The sequence below is a fragment of the Seriola aureovittata genome, chromosome 4 (assembly GCF_021018895.1).
Source record: "Seriola aureovittata isolate HTS-2021-v1 ecotype China chromosome 4, ASM2101889v1, whole genome shotgun sequence".
Lineage (NCBI taxonomy): Eukaryota > Metazoa > Chordata > Actinopteri > Carangiformes > Carangidae > Seriola > Seriola aureovittata.
The window spans coordinates 16,900,633-16,926,440 of record NC_079367.1 but is presented as its reverse complement, the minus strand read 5'-3'; the positions used below and the strand labels follow the sequence as shown (position 1 = coordinate 16,926,440).

Below are 25,808 nucleotides of genomic sequence, written 5' to 3'. Positions count from 1 at the left end.
GAGGCATAAAGAAAAGTTTTAAAAATTCAAATAAAGTGCCACATAGATGTCCTTTGATCTTTTTCATGAAATACAGTGGCCCCTTATTACAAAGTCTGAGGAGAAATGACTCTGCATGTACAGTTACTAGTTGGCCTCTAGGATGACCTAAGACTAGATGAAGATTGTTTAAATCTCAGCAGCAGCCAGGCTTTACAAAGAACACGAAATATGACCACTTCCTTCACATTGAGAGAATAAATTTAAATATTTTACAATTTCTAAAGCTCTTCGTGCCCTGGCCTCAAGTCCAACTATTGAGCTTTTAAACCCTCACAAGCCTTCACATGTAGCCTGAGATCCTTGTGGTCACATGGTTGTACAGAATCCAAGCTAAAGACCGGAGGTGACCTCTGCTGTCAGACTGACCTGTCTGAAGAGATCTGTTGAGTTACTGCAGGTCACTGTCACTGTCACTGTCAATGTCTTCTACGTACGTATCTTCCAAAAAGGGCAGTTAGACCTGCAATACTACATATTTATATATATTTATTTTGCTCTTTGCACATATAAAAATATCAAGTAGATATTTCATTTGTTTAGTAAAGGGAAAAAAATATAGCATTAAATATAGTAGATACAAAAAAAATCTACCTCTAATGGTACGGTATTTATCGACTAATTGGTCCATAAATTGAACAATTAAGAATAACACTGCAATGAATGAAATGATGATGATGATGCATGATGAAACTGCAAGTGGTACAGATGGACAGATAAACAAGTGACTGGATAGATGGATAAATGAATTAATACAGTATATAGTAAGGAACAGCAGGTCAGGTTCAGTATACAGATAGAAACCAATGCTCCCTGTTCTTACATCTCAGTGTTTTTCTATCAGGGATTCCTCCATCCTACATTGCCCTCTTGTGGATTTCACCATTTGACTTTACCCTCCACTTCAGTAGAGTCCAGGCAAAGGCAAATTAAAGTTTATATCTGGTACCATAAGTTTGTTGTGCTTGGCAGAACAGGGACATGCAAATTTCAGAGAGATGAGCAGTCATTCTGATGACGCGCATTAGAGGATCCTGTTTGTGCTCATAGAAGAAGAGTTAAATGTGTAACCTTTATCATGGCAATTTTGCATGCCACCACTACACAAGATGAAATATTTCAGGAAAGTTTGATGGTGATTTTGTGGCAGAAACTGTGAGAGGGATGTACATGATTCCATGCTGAGCACTTTTGGATTCCACGCTTTATCCTATAGATTTATAATTGCCTCAGCTTTGTTGAAAGAAAGAATATAAAATTTGAAAGGACTATCTTCAGAACACCTAAATCCTATCAAAGTCTGCTGAGGTATAACATGTGGTGCTCCTTTTAGCAGGTGTGGCGGTGTGTTCAAATGAAATAAACAAGAAATAAAAATGTTTCAAAGTAGTTTTCTGTTCTTTGTCATTTTAATACATTCACTTATTTTTTATATTTTATGTTTCACTTAAATATTGTAGCAATCTCTGAACCTGTGAAGTAAAAATGTAGTGTCACAACCTATATATATATATATATATATATATAAAACAAAGGCTAATAAGAGGATATAGGATATACTCTAAGTCATTCTAGTACCCAGAACAAATGGAGTTGACATACTGTAAATTACTGTTGGAGACAAGTTACTTGAAGTATTTTAAGGTTAACAATTTCTATTTCAATGTCGAGTTTTTTTATATTGTTGATCAGATCAGAAAGCAGGGGAGTGAGATAATACAGCATCAACATTTACAATATATTCAAAAAGCATTTTTTTACAGAAAGGACACTTTTTTTAGGGGAATGGTGAAAGGAAAAAGGCAAATAATAAAAGTCAGTTGTCATCATCAGTGTTTTCGAAAGAATGGTTCATATGATTAATCTTCTGTCCATCATCACCATTATCAACAATCATTGGTAATTGTATGACCTCTAAACCAAGATCAAATCGGAACTTGATCAATAAAATGTCACGTGTGTTATGATAAAGAGAGCACACAGCACAGGGCAGTCCTTATATCAGCACTGTTTAGTGAGAAGGGCTTCCTTCAGACTGCCTAAAGCCTCTTCCTCAGTGATGTTCTTCCACTCCTCAGGAATCATGGCTGGCGTCTTATCATATTCCTTTGCAAACTTCTCATTGAACCTCACCAACACATACCTGCAAATAAAAGAACATTAAGCTAATTTCATATAGTAATAGTAGAAATTTAAATATTACTATTTGGAATGATTATATTCAAGTCTAAAAAAACACACATTACCTCCAGTAAGCACTGGTTGTCTGGCTGTTTGGGTCCTCAGGGGAGATGTTCCAGGCTGGATAGAGGGAATGGAGGTCATTGCAAGCCACAGATGTATTCTGTGTGTCCTTATTCTGAGCTGTGTTAACCTGGATCATACTTTCAGGGCAGCTGATAAAGGACACAGAAGACAAGTCATAAGGCAGCATGCCTATGGGCCTGTGGAGCAGAGCCCTGTGAACCTCATGCCCTATTTCCTCCACCTCACAGGGGGCTCCGCAGAGAGGACATTTCTTGTCACAGCGTCTTATTCTGTTCAAGAGGATGTGTTGGGGCTGAACTGGAAGGCAGTTAAGAAGTTGAGTAATATCCACATTTTGGGAGAACTCCTGGGCAAAGTCCAACCGCATTTCAGCCAGTAACTCCATTAAACATGTAACAAAACGATCCCATTCTGTGGTGATACTGAAGAGAGGTCCATCCAGACAGGCCCTGGCGACATCAATATCTCCATCTCGCTCTAAAATGAGGCACACTCTCTCCAGCAGTGGCTTTGTATCACTCAGCACTCCACTGGTACCTTCTGCCGTTTGACTCACTGCTGCTGCAATCTTTCCCACAATTTCTCCAAGTCTATGTTGCCTCAATTTATCCATGTTGGTTGATTCAGAGAGATGAGCCACCACTGTCTCCTGGATCTTCCTCAGTCTGAAGCTATCATAGGAAACCAAGTATTCCAGGAAGCTTTCAAAGCGGTCTTCCTTTATCAGTTCTTCCAGCAAGCTTTGGTTAAAAACACGTGGGGACTGATACAGCTGTTCTTTAGCCTGGATCTCTTCTATGATATGCACCCCCAATGGTCTATAGATATAGTCAAACACTGTAGGTTTGATGACCATGGAGCTGAATGCTTGTGCCACCCTTTGGCATTGGTCTCTCTTCCTGAACTGGTAGATAAACTCTGCCAAGTACGTACTCTTGGTTGCAGTGATACATGTCAAAAGCTCTGTGTCCTTGGCATAGCGGTCATGTAGTTTTTGGAAGTGTTGGCATGCAGAGCTACATAGATACACTTTCAGATCCACTTCAAAAGCTGATCTGATTTCCATAGATTTTTCCTTCAAAGCTTTCTCAACATTTTCTAACAGTTCAGTAATGTAGCTGTCAGAGAAATCTGCTGCTAAGCTAGATTTATCTGCTACAAACTGATTGTATTCCTCTATCACGCCGCTTGCCAGCTGTTGAGCTTCTAACCTCTGTAGTCTGTTGTTGTCCTCAAACATGTGCTTTAATCTGCTGCGGTATCCAAAGTGCTCATCATAAACTTGAAAGCTAGATGTCTGGTTTTTGCCGATTTCTTCAATTTTGTTAATGTGTTTCTGGAGGCCGCGCTTGATTAGATTCTGTCTCAGAATATCTGTCACTCTTACAGTTATATCGTCTGCCTCTGAGGGCCTGAAGTCAAAGTTCGACAACATCTTACTCCACACACTCTCAAATTCCTCTTCTAGCTCTGCATCTTGAAGGAGAACTTTGTCTGACTTGCTCTTCTCTACAAGTGCATGCAACCTGGACTCTTGTTCCTCTTCCAGTAAGATCTCAAATTTTTTCTGCTGTGTTGTAGAACAATGGCTCTCTTTGATTGTCTCCAACCTTTGTATTATCTCTTCAGTTGCTCGTTCCTGGAGGTCACTCATATTGCTCATTAGGATTGGCTTGAATGTGTCAGTGCTCACGTTGAAAAGGTCATCTTTAATCAAATAGGCCTCTACTTTTGACCTGATTTTGTCCACCTCTGTTTTGACCTCCTCTCTGGCTTCATCCTTTAACTCACTAAGAAGGTCATTTTGTTTTGCAGCATCTAAAGCCTTTGTGTTAGTGGTGACGATTTTCTGTGTTGCTCCAGTAAGCCAGCTGTCCATGTGCTCCAGGAATGTATCCTCCCACTTGGAAATCTCTGTGCACAATATAGAGAATGCTATAGCTATGTCAGTATTTTGCAGACCAATTGAGAATGATTCTGCTTTCACTGCATCCCAAACAGTACACAAACGGACTATAACTTCTGGCTGCCCTATGGCTTCAGACTTAGCTGCACATTTCCTCAATGCCCCAAACAGGTTTTTCTTAAGCTGTAACACAGCCTTACCATACTGTGTATCAACAGGTTCAGAGAGGGATCTATTGGACCAAGGCCCTTTGACAAAGGTGATACAGCTTGTGATCTTTGTATATTGCTTATCAGCATTGTTATTTCCTCTGTCCCCAGTCTCAGTCTGAAGCATCTCCGAAACACGCCTTAACTGTGAGGCTTGTAGTAAGCCATTTATTTCTTCATTGTGGACCAGGAGTTGGCAGTTGGGCATGGAGCCACATTCTTTGATGCGTAGGACAGCATTGACTATGACAGTGAAGTCTGTTTCAAACTCAGAACCTGCATGTGAAGAGATGTTTTGTATTAAAACATCACTCAATCCTGTTGCAACAGTGGCCATCTCATTGTCATGAATCTGGGTATTTATTTTGTTGCCTTGAGAGCAGAGACCTTCTACATCAATTAACAACAGAAAATCACATTCCATGTCCTTTCTAAGGGTATCAGGGAGGCAGAGGGCAACCATGTACACCCCTCTGGTGGACCTTTTCCTTCCTTCAGGGAATTTTACCCCAAATAATGCCGAAAGAACCTCAGCATTCCTTGCATGATGTACTCCAAGGTTTGTCAGCACTCGGGTCCTGCATTGTTCTTGAGGTAGGCGGCGTTTGAGGTCTGCAAAGACACAGCCCAGCCAGCAGATGGGAATGTTTGAGGCATCTCCATCCATTAGTTCAAGTGGAATCCCATAGAGAAGCATGTCTGCAGCTAAACTGGGAAGACGCAACACATTATGACTCCCGCTGCTGGGGCTGATGTGGGATAGCTCAAAAATTAGGCCCATCTCACGCAGAAAGTGCTCGAGCCCCAGCAAGGATGGATCAGGTTCAAAAAGCTCTGAACATTTGTCTACCTGAGGTTCAACGGAAACATCTGGGCATATTTGTTGTTCAGAAGAAGAAGTCAAATCTGATGTTGCTGGTGTCAGTTTTGGTTCATCTTGCTGTGTCACTTGGCAGGTTCCATTTTCTCCAGACTCCAAATGACCATTTTGGTTCTCAAAGACCGGATCTGAAATTTGTTGTTCAAAACTGACTTTGTTTTCACTTATCTCTTGAATCTCTTTCAGATTTGACATCATATATAACTGCTGCTCTATGACTTGATCATGCGTGGGCTCAATGTCAAACTGTTGATAAGAAATTTGCAGTTCAGCATTTACGGGCTGCTCTTCAGTTACCTCTTCTTCAAAAGTAGAATCTGTGCAGAAACTATCACTGTCCTCTGGTTCGTCATTGGCTCCATTTTCAAGCTCATCAGAATGTTCGGGCATGTCATCTTTCTTTTCTGTCTGCAGATTAGTGAATAGATCTTGTAGACTGTTGTATTTTTCAGTTTGCTTCAGTTGAAGCCTCAGTTTCATCCAACTTAAGAAATAAGTTCTCTCCATTTTATCTGTTGTGAAAAGCGCATCGGTGAAAATCTTCATTGTTGGGGTCATTTTGTAGTCGCTCAACTGGACCAAGATGTTTTTCTTTTCTTCTTGCAGTTGGGGATCGATTTTATTTCCTTCTTTTTTCTGTTTACTTTCCTCCTTTTCTATTTCAGCCAGTTTGCTCCATGAATGCCCCTGCAATGGAAGCTGTTTCTCCTTAAATTGAGCAGATCCCTCGTCTAACCCGTTCAATACCTTTTCTACTGTGGCCATTGCCTTTTTACAGACTGCCCCTTCATCCACAGTAAGACCAAGTTCTGCTGCTAATTTTGCTGCTGCCTCAAGTGTAACAAGTTTCAACTTATCTGGTAACAGATCTTTCAGGGTGTCAGACAACCTATTAGCCAGATCCTCCTCACTCAAAGCTCTCCCTTGCAGCACTGACCCTTCAGGTAGCCCCATGTCTTCTTCAAGGTTCTGATCAACAAACCCCACTACACTGTTCTCATTTTTCTCAGTGTCTGAAACATCAATCAGTATGAGCTTGTTTGCCACATCTTTGTAGGAAGTAAGAAGTTGTTTATCTTTCTCCCTAAGATTCCCACAGAAAACAACCACAGCTGAAGAAGCTTGGCATAGAAGGCTGAAGCATTTCTCATGTGTGCTGGCATCTCCACGTAGGTTTGAAATGACCACAGGGACCGTGAAATTATCTCTGGCAGCGACTCCAGTGGGTAGAGACCATCCAATCTCTACTAGGCCATTGGAGAGTTTCCGGTGCACCTGTCCTTCACCTATTCCCTTGTGGAGAAATGTTTCATTGCAAGATTTGAGTCCACTTATAATGTGGTTGAGCACCTGTGACTTAGAGACACCACAGTGACCAAGCTTCACACAAGAAATCATTGGCATGTATGTACTTGCCAAATCCCCCTCTTGGACCTCCCTGTTTTTGTCCAGAGAGTGAGATGTCCATGGACTCACAACACCTCTCAAAGGCCAAAGAAGGAAGCGACTAGGTTCTTCTGGATCTATGCTTGGTAGGACCAGGGGCACAGCAAACTGGCATTGCACCATGCGCACAGTCATCTCCTGGTGAAGGAATGTGTTGGAAGACATAAAGACAGCTGTAACTAGATCAAGGGGGTTGATGGCATAGTGGCTTTCTTCTCCAAAACCATTGATCATTTCCTGGGGTGAATTGTTGTTCAGAACATCGCTTGGAGGTTTGCAGGAAGGACTCCGGGCATCTTGACTAAGCAGCCAAAGGCGTTGGAGGAAAGCTTTTGGCAGATCTTTGGGCTCTAGAGGAGATTGGCTCTCCAGAGTCCAAGTGCTGATGTCCAACATAGACACAGGGTCCAATGTTGTAGTCCCGAAGGCCTCCAGGCCCAGCTTATGTAGAACTTCTGTCTGGGCATTGTCCCTTGGAGGTTCTGGTTTGAAAACAAGGCAATCATTTAAACTGTGGATTGGCTACATTTTTATGTAATCTAATGTGGTAATATAGTTGTATCCAGTTAAATGTAAAATTAAATTTCATATAGTTGGGGGGGGGGCAAAAAGAATTCTGTCATTTGGCATGAAGTGGTTCAAATGCTCTGGTTATAATTTGAGCCAATTCTAAGTACAAACAAATGATTTCCATCTTCAAAGATAAACTTGTACTGAGTTCTTATTGATCATCAATTTGCACTCTATGTAGTTTTCAGCTGTTGCCTCAGACTAAATTTAATCAAGAGTAACATGTTTTTGCTTTTTAAAGAAATTGTGGGATATGCTTTAAAAATCTTTTAATACTTAATACTGCTTTTAATTTGTTATTGTTATATAAAATTGAGTTTTATGGATATCAACCTTTTATTAGAAGAAAAGGCACATTATCCCTAAAGCTAACTAGCCATTACATTTGAACTCAGGGTCTCAGCTACACCTGCAAACAAAACAGCAATGTTTCTCTTAAACAGACCCTCCCATGGTGCCATTAACATCAGAATTTACACTTGCTTTTGCCAACCCAAATTATCATCAATGAGTAAACACATTAAAGATTCAGTAATGCTGTGCTTTAGTCGAAATACTTCCCTCTTGGCCTGCAGGTTTTATCTCATTCTGTTTCCAAACCCAAAGCAGTCAAAGGAGGCATCTGTAATGGTCAGCCCAAATTCATTTTTGCCTTCCTTAATGGTATCAGGTAACAGACCTCCCAAGATGTGTGACACATTACGTCTCCTTTTTCTTTTTCTTCGCCTCACTCATTCTCAAAATATGAATATTCACACCATATTCAGGAAGCTTTTTTGTTTCCAAATGAAAAATATTTCTATCATGCGACATCCCAGAAAAAAAAAACAAAGAAAAGAAAAAAGACACATACTTTTCTTCTTGCTGCTCAGCCCTTTAGGAAGCTTCACTGACATGATAGATCCAGCTGACTCTCTATCGTGTCTGTATTAAATGAGTTTTCCTTCTGTGGTCAGCCACATCACTAATGGTGTGGAGTGTTGACTGGAACCCTGTGATTAAAATTGAAACATAAACATTAGTGGAATACAAAAAGCAGCACAATACAATCAAAGGTACCTTCAAGTGTCCTTGGACTATACCACTAATACCACATGTATCTGCAAATGTGAAAACCTCTACTGTCCTACTTACAAGAAATGAGAATATGTTGTTGCCTGCAATCTCAGGGGACTGTTCATTATGGAAAGTACAGAAGAGACTGGTTTGTCCAGACCTTTATTACCCTGAAATGTTTCACTGAAGCAAGACTATCCTCCCTGTTTCATATAAAACTTGATCCATGACAGGCTGAACATAATATGCTGATATAATGGCATCTCCTCAGGAGTAGTCGTTGAAGATTGTGATATCCCTCACTTTTAAGTTGCTTTGGATAAAAGAGTCTGCCAAATGAGTAAATGTAAATGAAAAGCAGTTAATGTGCACTAAAATGTCCCCTGAGATTGGTGCAATATTATTACTATTATATTGTCAATACTGATGCAACAAGTGTAATTAGCATTTTACTGTTGTAGTTGGTCAAGGTAGAGCTAAATGTATTTACTTTATATAAACTTAACATAGTTTAGTACATATACATCTGAGGGGTCCACCAGTGGTTAAATGTAAGGTATGATAAGGTAAAATGAATTGTATAAGGATGTCACTTGTGCCATTAATGAACTACAGGTAGATTAACATTAAGTGAGCCACTAATAATTAGTCTGAGTAATTAATAGTTAATTGATTAATTATTTAAGTAAGTAAGTAAGTAAGTAATCATTAATTACTGGTTTTGTGGGTTCATCGAAGGGATTCATGAAGAAAGTGTTTAGTATCCACGCTAGGAACTAATTATTATACACTTGTTCATTAACCTAGTATCTATCAGTGTGTTCGCACATAGCTTACTTGTTTTCTCCATTGTCCTTGATCCTGTTATTCTGAGTCAGGAACTTGTTAGCTACAGTATATATTACTGTAATTACTGTTATTCCTTCTTTTAACTCCTTAGCTTTAAAGTATTACCTGTATCCCCTAACTCATATAATCTATATGTTCAATAAATATTTTAAATGGGAAAAAATTTCAGGAGCTGTAATCCAGTGTGTGAATACTCTGCTTTTTGTGTCACTGAATCTGCCATCCTCAACCCTGCTTAAATATACAGTAGTGTTCGATGTGCACACAACTATCCTTCTGCACAAAAAATTTCTCATTTCTCATCAAAGGCATGCTGTTTCATGTATAATCTCTCAAGCAAGACAAACACATTACCGCTATTAATGCAAATAGTTCATCACCCTTGTGATAGTGCCTATGTTCTCTCAATTTTTATTTTTATTTCTTTTAAAATCATAATGTTCTTACCTATTTCTCCTCATACAACTGCTCGGTAAGAGAAAACAAGTATCCATCACATTTCATCTGTAACCAGGTGGCTTTGTCTCTCTGTCTGTCAGAGGAGCTTTTATACCTGTCTGTCCAGTCATGAGACACATTCCTTCCTACATTTCTATCTGATCCCATAAGTACAACATGAACATCAGTCATATGCAGATAGACTCACAGCACACATCAAGAAACATGTAGGCAAGAGTGAATAAATGAGACTAGTGATTATGTAAAAATTCTTTAGATGACAAACTTGATACTCAAACTTGATAAGAGCAGGCAGCGTCAGCTACTCACAGTGTGATGTATTAGTAAAAGGTATTCACAGGCACAATACCAAAGTATTATCATTAGTCTACAAGGGTCAGAGGCGAGGCTCCAGACAATGACGCACACAAATCCTCAGTCATGTCTGGTGTCTCAGATATAGGTCTAGCTGATTACCTCAAATAACTGGCATTCTGATACTCCCTTTTATTCATAGAAAGCCTGTTCTTCATGCTATAACTTCCTCTTTCTAGAAACCTCTGTGACATAACTGTTTTACTCTGGCCATATTAAGTAATAAGATGTAAGGCTTGTTTCATTACTTTAGCAGGCTCAGAGGCTCTTGGGATAAGAGTGGACAACTGTTCCAGAGAGAGAAATTCAAATGAAGGAGATTACTTGATCCTAGATAGAATATCCTGTACCTCAATTTCCACTTTATTATCCCAAAAGAAATATGGTTTGCAGACAGCCATTGAACACAAACACAAAAATCATAAGCATAGAGTGATTACAAATGCAGAAAACGTTCATGATTTGCCCAAACATATGTCCTTATTTGTATTTGGGGTCAAGAAAGAGAAGATGTAACCGAAAACGCTGGTTTTCAATTTGCAAATGTAAGTGAATTCAAATCTGATGCAATCCTCCTCTCTGATCTTGCACCATCATCCCCTTCTTATTTGGACAAAGTCTTCTCAGTATTAGTGAAAAGGGCTTACCAAAAATATCTGTAGTGCATTAAGACTGCATGATCATAATTACAAGAAGGCAGAGGAGATTAGCAGCTTGAGCTGTTAATTATAATGATAATAATAATTATTTATTTTATCAGATTCATACTTTTTACATCTAAAAGAATCATCAGCCATCTTGATCTTGATTCTTGTCAAAATAAAGCAGGCATCTATAATTTACATTTACCTAATTTTATATATTGATACTTTGTAATAAGGAACATTTTATGAAACATGCATAAGTTGTAACTAATAGCTTTATTAATTGTTGACTTATTAAAGCTTACAACCATTAATGACAGCAACTCTTAGGCTGCCAGGTAGTGAAAAATCCCTGTGATTGCTTAGAGCGTACTGTCACTTATCTTTTGATAAATTCATTAGTTACAACTTAGAAACACTTTATGAAGGGTGCCTTAATAGAAAGAAATACCCAGGACCTTCTCCCTGATCCATATGGGCTTTCATAATCAGCATGCCTCATAAAAGTCCTAGAAGGAGAATAGAGTTCATTTGCAAAGCAAATTATCAGTAAGGTTTATTCTCTTTCTTAGTCCCATATGTCTGAATAAAACCTGATCTGCCTCAGCTGCAGGAGAGGTGGAAGCACACCTGAGGGATAAGTGTTGTGCCGTGGAAAAGATTACTGCTTCTCTATTTCTGTCCTGCAAAGCTCTTTAGCGGTCTTACCCTCGTGTGTCAGAGACTGCAGGGAATGAAGTGCACGTATGCGTGTGTGCATGTTTGTGTACATGTGAGTGTGTGTTTGTGTGTGCACCTGAGAAACCCGTGTGAGTGGACGCACTCAACAGTGTGTGTCCAATTGTCCTTCCCCTGGGCAGCCCTTCATTGCATTCCTGATTGCTGCTCCTGTGTGGACTTATCTTTCCTTCGGCAGGACTGAGGAAAGAAATCGAAAAAACCAGGAGAACATTAAGGATTAATAGAGACACTAAAGGAACAGTGGTCAAGATGTTGATCACCATGCTAACAGCCATGTACATGATGGTCAGAGTCGTAGAATCGGTAAGATGATCATTAGGATAGATGGAACTGAAATAAGAATTGTATTGATTATTATTTTAGGAAATGTAACATTTAAGAGTATTATATTTTTGTCCTGTTTGCTTTAAAATTCCTCCTAATATTAAAACATTCTTTATATCAATTATAAAGAATATTTTAATATTGTAAGAAATACACTTGTGGGTAAAGTGCTCTGTGTTTTAACTGCAACATTAACATTGTGGTTTCCTCACCCAGCAGGTTGTCAGTGTCAAATACAAATCCTGTTTATATGGACAGCATCAGAATGTGATTAGTGTGATGTTAAAACATGTTGTCAGAGTCAAATATAAACAAGGTTTATATTGACTGCATTCAAATATGATTAATCTCATGTCAAACTATAAAACTTTCCTTTCTCTTAGTCCTCTCTGCTTATATGTTACATTTAATGCTCAGGCTGCTAAAGAAACTACCAGTTCAGCAGTGACAGGTCACGTAGGCTACCACCAAAAACTCAGTAGACCAAACTGTACTGAAAAGTTAATGTTTTTCACGTCTCTTTTAAGTAAACCTGCCATTCGGGAGAGAGGCTGCACACCTACAGTGATGAGGTTGCTTATGTTTCCCCATTTGATCCACACATTGTCCTTTTTTTCTCTTTCAGATAGGGGTACGCTTTGCACGGCAACAGGACCCTTTACCTTACATGGTGTCCCAGCCTTTGCCTTGGCAGATTCACTCAGTGTCACACAGTCGGAGGAGCAGCAAAGCAGAAGAGGTCGGTTGTAATGAGATCTAAGTATAGTTGCTGTCGCACACGTCAATTAATTCCTACCAGCAATAAAATACAATGAGTATTCATTCTGCAAATCACCACATCCTCTTTTGAGTAGGTCCGCTGGGGTTAGCTCAGGGTTTGGCTTCTCGCAGGACGTAGATTTTGAGGGAACAGAAACAAGTTCTATCTTCATTCGGAGTTCCCCTGCCAGTGTGGCTGGAATTTTTGCTCATAATTTACATTTTCTAATCTTCTGATTTCTAATGTACAGACAGAGCTTTTGGAAAGTTCAGCAGTCAAGCTTGACTCAGCATGTGAGCATATAAGCTGGTCACATGTCCTACGCTTGCTTATGGTGTCTCAGAGGAGGACTGCAAAGGAAAGCACAGGAATATGATTAACAACACAGACAGAAATGACTTTTGGTGCCTCTGATGTAAAACAGCATCAGCCAAATAATGTATTACGATACAATAAAGTTGAGTTTTGTATCAGACTTAATGGCCTTTTGACCCTCGGTGAATCAATAAATCAATGTACAGAGATCAACGCTGTCCATAATTTTGCAGTTATTTGGCTATTCTTTAGGCTTCACTATGGATTCCTAAATAAAGAAGTATATTTCATTATAGTCCAAAGTGCACACCTCTGATGTCCTACATATAAAATCTGCAGTTCACCTCTTAGTGGATTGTTTGTGCCTTTTTCATAGTTTAAAGTAACCGTCTTGAAAGTTGGCTCTGGCGTTTAAATTTGTAAAGATGAATCCAGTGGGTAAACAGGCTAAACAGTAAACAAGAGGGACAAAAGGAGGAAGAGCTTTTATACTCAACCAAGGCCACAAGTACTGAGATAAGAAAGTGAGAGGACCGCTCACAAAAAGAGAACATCTGTGACATAAGCTGGGAGAAGAAAAGAACAGATAAAGGGGCAGAAATGAATATGATGCTTTGTGTTGTAGACTGGCCACAGTTCAAATTCACATTAACTTCTTTGATAAAAAGAGAAAAGAGACCTCACAGATAAGGTCATGGAGGTAGTGTGTGGGAGTGAGCACAGGCCACACTGACGTGTAAGCAGTCTAAGCTGATGCAGTCCTCAGCCTGTGGCTTCCCTGCCGCTGTAATCCCAATCAAGGGGGATTTGCGTTTGAGGTCATTATTCTAACTGCAGATAGAAAGGACACACACACACAGGTGCCATCACACATGTACAGTACATTACACACACTCATTCCTTAAGCGCGGGCACATTATGTACAGTTGAGTAGAAGAATTCAAGAAAAGCACCTGTGTGACTATCTGTTGTATCATGTGTTTAATTTGTGGTATGTGAACAATGTTTCAGCTAAACTTTCAGATAAAATTGTTTGCATTGATAATCATCATACCCGACTGGTATCTGACACATCTTGTGCACAATCTTCACCACTGGTTCTTCAGCTTTTTTTCCCCCCTCTGTGCGTCAGTGTGTGTGTATCCATTGGAATGTGTCGTCTAACACAGTTATTCTGTTTCATTCACAGTTTGATGGCCTCAGGAGGAACAGCATAGGCGTGTATAGAAAGAGTAAGTAGAAATGTCATTGAAGTTGAATGCTGGCTATTTTTCTGCCATAATAATTGTTATCTTAAAGTTACCACTAGGGTTTGATTCACATCATGTGTCAAATCCAACTGACTCAAACTTTGATCAGAAAAATAGCCCGCTTGAATCAAGGCTAATATATACACAATGTGTTTGAACTCAATCATTGCTACAGACTATGTCTCCATGGCTATTGCCTCAGCCTCTCTGGCTATACCCTGTGTCCTGTCGTGCTCAGACTCCAACACCAGCAATGGGACATGCACCACTCCCGCTGTTCCTCCACTAAGCCCTGTTGAAGTTGAGAAGGCCGCTGCTACCATCCAGACCCATTTCAGGAAGTTCCAACAGAAGAAACACAAGAACGGCAAGTAGATGGATAAAGAGGGCACAGGTGGCACAGGTGCAGCAAGCCTGAAAGACAACAGGAAGCAGGTGGGACATTTGTCGATTCACCAAAGGAGGGATGAACTCTGTGATGACATGCACAAATGCATATGTGCACACGTGTGTAAATGTACATACATTCCAACCGTATGATAAATGCTTAGTGGAGCTCCTGGATTAGTGACACAGTATAAACAATAATATACAGTAATAGCCTATATCTCAAACAATTGCTTGTAATACCCAATTTAAAATTCTATGTGAATAATATATATGAATATACAGTCTTTATTTGAATGAAGGTGAGTTTTGATGTGCTGTGTTACAGAGTGACCGTGTGAGTGACTGAGAGTGTGCTGTAATTTATATATGACCAGTCTTTTGAGTATATAAACATGGGAAAAAAACTAATAATTTGTCAACATTGTGGATCTTTCAGAAACAAACTGTTATTTTTGACCAACCTATTTCAATAAACTCCTCTGTCAGTCTGTATTGTGTTTCATTGCAGTATGTTGCCCTCTAGTGTTTTAATCAGGTTCTGAATCTCATTATGGATGAACCATCTGAAAATGTGGTAATTCATAATATAATAGCAGCCTTAAAAGCCCCCTTGTAGGATTTTTTTTAAAGAATAAATCAATAATTTTATGGGATTGTATTGAGACCTCAAGTGTTCAGAACGTAAATAAATAAATCATTAATCATCAGGATGTTTTTTTTTTTTATATATATATATATAAAATGTATTGGAAAAAAATTCACAATTTCATGGTTTTGTCTGTATTTATTGAAACAACTGTATTTATGGAACAATTTCACATAATTTGAATTTTGAACACTGGTTCTCTATATGAGGTTTAAGCTCACAAGCAGCTATTAAAGTTGTTGTTTTTGTTGTTGTTGTTGTTGTTGTTGTTGGTGTTGTTGTATTACTATGAATCAGGCTCTGAGAGTAAACTATTTAGGTTATGTGGTTTGACTTGAGATTAAAATCCATGCATGTCAGAGTTGGGTCATTCAAATTTCAATTAAAACACAAAACAAAACAAAAAACAGTCTACTCACCTCTTGTGGCATCCCATGCAGATACTTTTGGTTTTGTCCAAGTGTAAAGAAAACCCTTTGATTTCGGCCTCCACCCCAATGCAATGAATTTAAATTGTTGTGCTCACAGTTTTGAATAACCAAATTTACAAATTCAATTTGACTTTCCAGAGTCAAGGTTTACATTACTCTCAAATTCACAGACATCACTGTTAACATTTTTTATTTGAACTTCTTTCTACCAGAGGAAATAGTCCCTATAAATGTTCACAGTGAGTTCTGTGGATCTTATAAACAGCTGGGTGGCAAAATGATGAGGGAGCCAAACTCTTTTAAATCAAATCAAATCAGTCAAGTCCTTACTATGTTTCAATTACAGTAGAGACTGGACACTGAAAACCCTACACAATTAATCTCAAATGTTCCATGGTTCTGAAAGAATGAACAATATCATCACAGTTCATAAAAAGATAGCTTTATTGCACAAGGTGTTGAGTACTCTTTTTCTGTTTTTGTTTGTTTTCATAGAAAAGAAAATGTAGAGTTAAACACAAGCAATTGCAAATTGAAGCAACGTTTCCCCATAAAAGTTTAAGGAACAACCTCTGCATTTTTAAAATGTTTTAATTAACCCCCTTTTAAATTGTTCAATTCACCATTCCCCTGTTTTCTTTTATAACCAGCAAAATTTTCAGAACATGCAATGCTGCTGTCCTCCCCCCAAAAAGTGGAATAATAAAAAAAAAGGCAAACTCTAAATCAAGCAACCAGTGACAAATTAAAAAAAGGAAACAAAACCAAAAAACATAAAAACAAACAAAACAAAACTAATTCAAAAAGGAGACAATGCAATCAAATGTCCTGTAAAAGAAGAAATCAATATTGTTAACTATGCATGGTCCACTCTGGCATGTTTCAACTGGTCCATAAATCAAGATAAAGCAGTGTGTATAATTCTATAGTTTTTCATTACGTCTTCTTCTGTTTCATTACAATAACTTCAGTTCATAGTTTACATTGTGCCCTGGTTTCTAGTGAAGATGTCGAAAATAGTACTCATTTATACAAAACACTTTCCTATGTACACAAGTCTTCTAGTATGGAGTAGAAATCATGTTGTATAGGTGGGCAAAATGGTACAGTGAGAGGGGGAGATCTGATTGGTTGGGCAGATGTGGAAAAGGTTGGGGAAATAGCACATGTGAAGTTGGCCTTACGAAAACAGACTGAGTCAGTTTGAAAGTATGTTGTTGAACTTCAAGGAAAAATCCACCTGAACCACTAATCCATCACTTAAACACTGTAAATCATCACAACATTGCAGATCACTGGTCAAATGTTAAGATAAGCTGCAGCTATTATATTCAATGAGAAAAAAAATAACTGTACTGTAAAACGTTGATGTGAGTTTGAGTCTTTTACCATCTTGATTTTCTTTTCTGCTAAAATAGTGAAATAACAAAAAGCTGAAATGTATAACATTGTTATTATACGTTATATTTGATGCTTTAGTGCTTTTTCATTTTTATATATACATTTTTATATATAATATATATATATATATATTGCAATGAATAATAATGCATTACTCATGCATTCTTCACAAAGTCAATAAATATTCGATGATTAATTACATTATGGTTAGAAATTTCATTACTGTAGCAATATGGTTTGCAGTTTGCCTTGAAAGCAACTAATCAATTTTAGATTTTAATACAATAACAGATTATTATTTTACAGCCACATATAATTTTAAATTAGACCAAAATGGGTCTATATCTGTTATTATTTATGTCCGCCTAAATCATATGTCCTGGAAAACAGTCCAGGATTCAGGATTGATCGAAGGCCCAAATAACCCACAAAGTACTTAAATACAACAAAATGTATATTACACTTAAAAAGTATCAGGGTGGAAATTTCCTTAAAGACAGACATTACATTTACTTTGAACAAACTGGCAGTAGATCAGTCTTTTCCAGTAGAAGCAACTTCACTTAAGAACTGGGGAAAGCAGGTTGGACAGGAGTTTATTTCATCACTCCATCCAATATCCATACAACTGGAGTCAGGAAGATGTTTTGGTTGCTAAAACAGGCCTGCCCCATTCCAAAACTCGTGTTTTTTTGAAAACAAGTATTTGCATAACTTGAAACATAAAGGCCAAAATGAAAGGCATCATGACCATCAACAGCGGAAAGCAAAATTAATTTCTCTCCTGTGTAGTTTTAAAATAAAAGGGAACATGAATACTTTACTGTATGGTATGTTTATTGGCCCTGCAGTCCTGGAGTTTGGGGAGGACTTGCTATGACACAGATAAGAAACAGAAATACTTGTTGGTCGGTTTGTCTTCATTAACTATAGTCCGGTAATGGCATTGAGTTTGTGAACACACCTTTGGAAGGTACAATACAACATATTACAATAGGCTCACTTACTGTATAGGCTGTCCTTGTTTTACTGTTTTCTTTTTCAACACCACACTTTCTGCACTGAGCCATAGACCACAGTTAACCAGCGACACAATCTCACACTATAATTTGACTTTACTGTGCTTGTCCTTTCAGCCGCTACCTGCTGCACAGGCGGTGCAGCCGGAACATTTACAAAATCACAAGGGGGGTCGTCGTATCATTCCTCAAACCTCAGTTTCACCATTTAACTTTCTTTCACACCGCTTCCTTTCTCTCCGAGATGTCCTGTCCATGGTTGTGCTACCCGTGTAAGCCTCCCTCACTTTTTCTTCTTTCCTTCTTGCAGTTTTTCACTCTGAGCGATTGTCTTGTGATCTTTTATATATATTTTCAATTAGAACGGCTTCTATATTTCTCTGCTTTTTTCAATATTCATATATTTGCTATATATTTGAATAGAAATATATATGTACATACTTTTGAAAACAAACATATATCATATCTTTTTATTTTTTCTATTGCGAGAGCCCTGATGTTACGTTTTACCATTGCAAAACATTTGGAGCAACTCTTTTTTTGGAACGATCTTTGTTATGGGATTAAGCTTTGGGAGAAGAAATGGGAAAAGGAAAAAAAACAAAAAGTTAACATATACAGTACTATTTATAAAGCTAAAATCAATTTCAGTGAGGCGAAGGGACTTGAAAACATATCTTTTAGGTTTAAAGACCACTTATTTTTGAAGAGAAATTGTATCTCTCTGCTGTGTAACCCCCTCCCTGTTTCCCTAATACAACTGCAAATTCTATTAACACTTGATCTCTCTGTCTATAATCTCAAAGTCATTGTCCGTTCATAAATTCAAGATCACTTCATACAAATATGATTTTTCCTGTATACATCTCTATAAATTTGCTGTATGTTTGCAACTTGTTTCTCCATTCAAGTTGTCATTGAATGTCAAACAGCATTTCTGCCTGTCTGTGCATATTAGACCTCTTCTCTCAGTCAGTCTGTATCTTTAACTAGCCTGTATGCTAGCAGTAGGTCACAGTGACACTGTATGGATATGATGGGGGACTGGATGGGTAGAGGTGAAAGGTGGGGAAGGATAGAAAGGGATAAAGGTGAAGGTAAAACGAGTTAAACAAAAGAATGATGGTATTGTGGCACCATGATGAATCATAAAAGGGTCTCTTCCTTCTTTATTCTGAGGGCGTGAAAGAGAGAAAAGGAGAAAGAAAGGAACTCTTTCTTATCATCTGTAATCGCTCTCTTCAGTATTTCTCATTTCCTAAGCTCAATCACACTTAGCAAAACAAAGTTCAAATGCTGGACCAAATTAGGATCATAGCATTTACATCGTCAGCATCATCATCGTTACTGTCCCCGAATCCCCTTTCACAGGTACAAAATGAACAATGGGGGGGAGGGGATTCAGTTTTGACACAGACGTCTGCCCCAGAGGTCAGCATACAGATTGATTTTTAAAAAGGTCCACTGTTGGTGTGTGCCTGCCACATGTATACATATATATATTTACACATATACACCCACACGCACACACACGCAGGCTTGTGAAGGTTTCTGTTACTTGGATCCATTCTAACTTTTTCTTAGTGCACATGAGATTATATTTTCATCATCAGAAAAATAAACAGAAAAACTGATGAAAACTAAAAAAAAAAAAAGGTTTGGATTCATCTTTCACTTGGTGATGCTTGACTTTTTTTTTTTTTTTGTATCTCCTCTGCTTTGAGTCTGTTTATAAAAGCATCAATTAAGACCACTATGCTGTGTCATCCATTGCATGTATAAGAAAATTCCCCATGTGTCAAAACTGGTATTGAGACGACAGTCTTTCCACTGCCTCTAATGTATGAATCCATGATGGAGTAACCTCTCAGAGCCAGTGTAACACCAAGGTTTGGTGGTTTATGCATACAGTAAAAGCATCCTGCCATGGCACAATGCTGTGATATGAGCTCTTCTTCCATCAGAGACCAGAAAAGAAACATATTTAAAAACCTAAAAACCTTAACACACATCTGTGTGAAAGTCAAGTGACCTGGTTCATTCTACGACTGTCTTGATCCAGAAGACAAGACAGTGCACGTGGAAAGCATTTTGTGCATAAGTACAGTGTCCTTACCAGAAAATGAAAATATGAAGTGAACAGATAAATCATTTATGTTTTGGCAAGTGATTTCCAGGGTGATGAAATAAGAGATAGAGAAAGATGACACAATAATAATAGAAAGCAATCAGGCAGAAAGAAAGGCAAACCCCTGTGCTGTGGAGACCCAACTCTGACCCCTTCATACAGTAGTGTCGATGGGAACCCAACCAGCCCCCTGCAGCCTGGCACAGCACAGGCACTGACGGGTCAGCTGTGCATGTGTATGTTCCTCACCCCACTTTTCCATAGAGGCTCCAGGCAAGCGCTGGCTTGACCAGCATTCTATAAAGAGTTACAGTGACAGGCCGCAGTGATGGCAGGCTACACCAGTGTGTAGGACTTAGAGTAGGCCCCAGCCCCTCCATCCCTCTGCTTCTGTAGTCTGCCTAAGCCCGAGGAGCTGCTCTCCAGGAGAGAGTCTCTGGATCCTCCCATCTTGGAGGAGGATGAGGAGGCACCTCCAGGGGTCCCTCCTGTGGCCCCTACTGCCCCACCTCCACCGGAGGATGATGATGCTCCAGCAGCTGCAGCGGTAGCAGCAGCAGCTGCCGCTGCGCTCTGGGCCACTGAGGCAGAGGAGCCTGGCATGGTGAGAGTCCTCTGGGGAAGTGTAGAGCTGCTAGAGCTAGCAGACGCCCCTCCACTCCCACTACCTCCACCACCGCCTCCTGTTGCTCCTCCAGAGGAAGCCCCAGAGGAAGTGAGGTTGGACAGGCCAGAGTGGCCCATGGTTAGGGCCTGCTGCTTTGCAGAGTCCATAGTCACATGACGGCCCTGGGTGTGGTATGCCCGCTGGGCCAGGCCACGAATAGAGGCTTCACGTGGTGGAACCACTGGACATGGGTCATGATGCTCCGACTGCTTTCGGAAGAAGGGATCTGACTTCATGTAGAGGGGTAGGTTGCAGTAGTCACCTAGAAGGGAAAAGTTGAATTTAAAGTAACTGCCAAAGCCTATTCATAGTATATAGTAATATTAATAGTGCTGCACACTATGAATACTTTCAATGCTTATTTATCGAAAACCGCTGACTGCACTGCACTCAACTAGCAACATCACTGGTATTTTTGCACACTATGTATATATGACTCATCACACAGAAACCTTACTTCCCCTGCAAAATTAGTTGTGTATATTGTTTTTGAGCATTTGTTGATTAGACATTTACTTGGTGAAAAATAACATTAAAAAAATGTATGCTTTTCAACAGCCACTCACTCTTGGCGCGATGTGGAATGGGCACAGCTACATTCTTGCCACGGTCATAGTCCTGGGGTTTGGGTGGCGAGGCAGTGAAACGGCAGATACCAGGCTCTGACGGTGTGCTCATGGATGTCATGCTGTCTGCATTGTCATTGGTACCTGTGGTCATCTGGTCAGATGAGCTGTCAGAGATAAAGCATTCTGTAATCTCAAATTTGGCATGTTGCAGGTGTTCCTCCAGCTTGGCGTGCTCGTATGCTCTTGCCAACTCCTCGTAGGTGGAGGAGGCGCTCTCAGTCGACACCATGCTGTTGCGACCCTTATCTATTGGAAGAAAGAGGAAAGAAAATGAAGGTGAGCAGATCTGATTATTCTCCTCCACATTTGAAAAATAGCCTTTCTTAACTGTGCGTGATAAGGGCTGTAAGTGTCATTTCACCAATGTGCCAACCTGTGTCCTGTGAGAGGCTGGCACTGTAGCTGTCACTCTCTGTGACAGTGATGCCATGCTGGGAGCCAACTGTGCGCCAGTCTGAGGTCAGAGTGCGGGCTGGTGTGGAGGCCTGGCATTTGGTCAGAGTCCACTGACTGGAGTAGCGGTTCCTGATGCTGTGGGCTGACTTAACACTCTTCCTCGACACTGGGTCTGATGGTAAATGGACGAAGACGTAAGAAGGGTGCACAGAGGCCGCTTAAAGCCAGGAAAATGAACAAACATCTGCAAGACATCAGGCTTAGGCCACAATGGACTTTAACAGATCAATGAAAAAACAAAAGGTCATCTGGAAAGACACGATGAATTCATGATTATTCCTGGCATTTGGTAAAAAATAAAGGAAAGAAATAGAAATGAGGGAACTTTACACTATTTATGCTTACACCATGTATCTACTGTACTGTTGTCGGTGAAAAAACAATACTGCTTCAGTTAGTCTAAACCTTTGCTGACAAAGTACACAGCGAGGAGAGAGACAGCACTTACTGGTTCCAGGTCTGATGTCTGACATGTCAATCAAAGGACCGGTGTTCTGGATGAGGGCGGGGTGATGAACAGACACACCTGTGCAGAAGCTCTGAGGGTTCCCTGTTTGGTTGAATTCTGTGTCCGTCACAGGGATGGTGGCCTTGTCCTCACCTGTTCACAGACAGAATGAATATGACAGAAAAGCAACTAGTGTAGGTTAAAAGACAAAACTGACAAAAGTGTAATGCCTACCAATGCTTTCGCAACACATTTTACATAAAGATCATTTGATCTGACGCTCATGCGCAGATACATGAGCCGAACACACGCACGCACACACGCACAAAAATGCAGTCTCTCTCTCTTCCTCTCACCGATTTGCTTGATGCCTTCTTTGTCTTCAATGAGCAGCTGCACTCTGGGGATGTCGATGTGTAACCGTGGGCCCTGAGGAGGGCCCTTCACTGGGGTGTCAAAGCTGCGGTTGTTTTTACTAATCCAGAGATACAAGACAAGCACACACAAACATTCACGTTTTTTGAGAAAATGCAAAATGCAGATTTGTGAAATGGATTTTGAGTTGCACTAAATAATTTTGTGAGAGGGACTAGGAAATAGCTGTCTTACCTGATCAGCATCTCTGCCAGGCTTTTGGCATCTAGAGAGAGGAGAGAACATAACAAATTATTTTTTCCTGACACACAAATCAATCTTTTAAAATAAATGCAACTCTGGAGACTACATTCAAGATTCTCTCTGAAGTCTGCTTCTGCTTCAGGAATCTCTCTGAAGACTGCTTTGTTCTTCTTGCCAATTCATTCCTAAAACTTGTCTCCTCTCCTTTTACTTCAACTCTCACCTCTTAGTCTCTTCAGCCTCTTCTCTTTGCGCTTCTTGCGAATGATGAAGAGTAGCGCAACACCCAGAGTGACCAAGATCACAGGACAGCCTATAGAAAATAGCTTCTTGACATCATCGTTCTTTTCTAGCGGGGATTTGATTGGCGGGATTGTGCCTGCACAAACAGAGATTAGTTACCGCTTCATCGCAACATTTTTTCAAGGTACCCAGTTTAATGAAAAAGAGTCCTCTACTCACTGCCATCATAGTCCAGTGTTGCAAACTGGGAGCTTTGGTTGCCACAGCCAGCGCTGTTACATGCTTTCATCTTCAACTCATACCAGGTGGCCTCTCGCAGCTCTGCCAGGAACACATCTGTGGTGGCGTTGGTACGTACACTCTGCCATGTCCATGTACCTGCAACAAATAAGCAACGTCCCATCTAATCTCTCTTCTTTTCTTACTGTTTTTTCCAAACAAGTTACCTAAATACTAGCAATGCTTTTCTTTGTTTCACATGCTTGATTTAACTGATCATTTTTTCTGTTTGTTTTGTTTGTGCAATAATCAGCAACCACTGCAATGACCCACCTTTTGGTCTAAACTCTAGCGTGACAGCGCTGATTGGACAGCCTCCACTGGCCCAACCCTGCAGGTTGAGGCGGGCGTGGCTGGAGTTGATGTGGGTAAAAACTGGCTGATCCTTATTGAACTGGGGTTCTGTAAAAGAGGCAACATCATGACACATGGTTCAGATTACTATAAAAAAAAAAAAAGACACATGCTGTGCAAAGAGACAGGTAACTGGGGAATATAAGACATCATAACTGATAATAGAAAATAACTGCCATCTGTGATACAAGGCAGGTTGATTTTATAATTAAGTTTTCTCATTCAAATATGGAGATTGTGGAGAAGGAAAATGTGTTCTTAAACAATGAATGACTATAGTTATAATTTTAATCAAAATTGAGCATTGCAGTTCCCAGAACGACACACTGCAAAAAAAGACAGAAATCCTTTATTAGCCATTGTGAGTACAGTAAATAATGATGCACAAAGAGGTCGTGTTTAATCCTTTTTGTAAAGACAGGAACTATTTTTATATATTTTTATCTCCAATTTCAAAACTGCATAGATATGAGGGCTCAAGTTTTTATGGATTCTCATGTTGTTAATATTGCTGGATGAATGCTAAATATTCAAAGCTTCATTGTTGGCTGCCCCACAGAGACATTTCACATGTGGCCTATTTTCTGAATACTAAAATCCGTCACTCAGACTACTGCTCAACACCTATTCTGTCACACAAAGGCAATGTTCACTTCTCCTTTGTGAAAATGTGTATTTTATGTACATTTTTCACCTTTATCAACCAACACTAATTTCCTTCATCCACCATTCCAGGCTTCTCACCTCGCCCGTGGGTTTTTGCCTCGATGATCTCACTGATGCGTCCGGCTCCAACGCTGTTCTTGGCGGCCAGCTTTACTTTATACCAGGTGCCACAGCGCAGGTTGTCCAATTTGAAGGAGCGCTCACTAGAACTGATAAAAACATCTTTCCACTCCTCTGTGTTGTCTACAGAGTATTGCAGCACAAAACCTGTAAACACACAAAGAAAGACACAATATATATATATATATATTTTTTTTTTTTTTGCTATATTACATTATTCTTTCTTTTTCATGGTTAAAATGAAGATCTCTTTTTGTACCAAACCCACCAAACTTTATGACATTGATACCGCTACTGTCCACTAGATGGCAGTGTCAGACTGTACTTCTCTGGCCCAGATAGGCCCCCGATTGGAGGACAGTGTAGCTGCTCCATCTATGCTGCCATTAGTTACCTACAAACCCCAAGACTAGGATGGCGCTGACTGAGCATCTATGCAAATGAGTTCATGCAATATGGTGACTGTTTTTTATAATCAGCTGCCTCAGAGAGCCAACTCCCTCCTGCTCTGAGACACTTTCCATCTAATCCTCCATCTCTGTCTGTCTTTCCTTCTGTTGGTAAATAATTATGTATATATGAATGTCTCTCTCTCTGTGCTTTCTTTGTACTCTTTGCACCATCCTTTGTTTCTCCCTCTCTCTCTAACAGATGGTACGATAGAGTCAAAAACATTAGAAGGGTTAACATGTGCAGATCCTGCGGTGTTTGTTTATAAGTTTTATCGTCACCCTCTGTCTACCACAGAACAGAAGAGAACACAACAGACTCACTCTGATTCTCCAGGATTACTAACCTACATCATCTGTTTATTTTTTATCTTACTTCTACACAAGCTCCAAAAAGGCTACATAACCAGCAGAGACTTTTTTTTTTTTTTTTTAATGAAAACATGCTAACATGTTTCATCTGCAAAGGAATAGTCTGCAGATGCCACTGCAGTAGTAACACAAAATTGATGCTTGATGGCATCAAGCATCTATGGCAAACTTCAGCTTTACATACTGCTGACACTGTGCAGATGGCTTCACAGACACACAGCCGTTCTGGTATACATACAAGATACACACACAGGCTTCATCGGTGTATGACGCAGTGGATGATGTATACAAATAGTGATTTGGTGGTCCATCATTATTTGAATACAAAGCTGCATCACAGTTTATATTACTTCCTGCCTCCATGGATGTAATGCATGCAAAGTAGTGTCTTTCTCTGGGCTTTCCTGGCAGTGTGCTGAATC

The 25,808-nt window shown here is 39.6% G+C and overlaps 2 protein-coding genes across 3 annotated transcripts in view; both read right to left on the bottom strand.

Moving 5' to 3' along the window:
- Positions 1 to 1,607: 1,607 nt before the first annotated feature.
- On the bottom strand, positions 1,608 to 9,735 carry si:dkey-202l22.6 (interferon-induced very large GTPase 1). Its single transcript, XM_056373295.1, has 4 exons — positions 9,671 to 9,735; positions 8,172 to 8,310; positions 2,286 to 7,230; positions 1,608 to 2,182 (listed from the first exon to the last, which is right to left on the bottom strand). The coding sequence occupies exons 2-4, from the start codon at positions 8,212 to 8,214 to the stop codon at positions 2,041 to 2,043; spliced, it is 5,130 nt and encodes a 1,709-aa protein (XP_056229270.1). The 5' UTR covers positions 8,215 to 8,310; positions 9,671 to 9,735; the 3' UTR covers positions 1,608 to 2,040.
- Positions 9,736 to 15,963: 6,228 nt separating this feature from the next.
- Positions 15,964 to 25,808, bottom strand: part of LOC130167638 (cell adhesion molecule DSCAML1) — a 102,867-nt gene continuing 93,022 nt past the window's right edge. For both annotated transcript variants that reach the window (XM_056374023.1, XM_056374024.1), the window contains exons 26-35: positions 24,524 to 24,712; positions 23,699 to 23,827; positions 23,366 to 23,524; positions 23,127 to 23,282; positions 22,895 to 22,925; positions 22,642 to 22,760; positions 22,286 to 22,438; positions 21,755 to 21,949; positions 21,319 to 21,627; positions 15,964 to 21,014 (exon numbers count right to left, since the gene is read on the bottom strand). In XM_056374023.1, the coding sequence (XP_056229998.1) occupies positions 20,422 to 21,014; positions 21,319 to 21,627; positions 21,755 to 21,949; positions 22,286 to 22,438; positions 22,642 to 22,760; positions 22,895 to 22,925; positions 23,127 to 23,282; positions 23,366 to 23,524; positions 23,699 to 23,827; positions 24,524 to 24,712 (2,033 nt within the window). In that variant the 3' untranslated portion in view covers positions 15,964 to 20,421. The remainder of the gene's footprint in view (positions 21,015 to 21,318; positions 21,628 to 21,754; positions 21,950 to 22,285; positions 22,439 to 22,641; positions 22,761 to 22,894; positions 22,926 to 23,126; positions 23,283 to 23,365; positions 23,525 to 23,698; positions 23,828 to 24,523; positions 24,713 to 25,808) is intronic.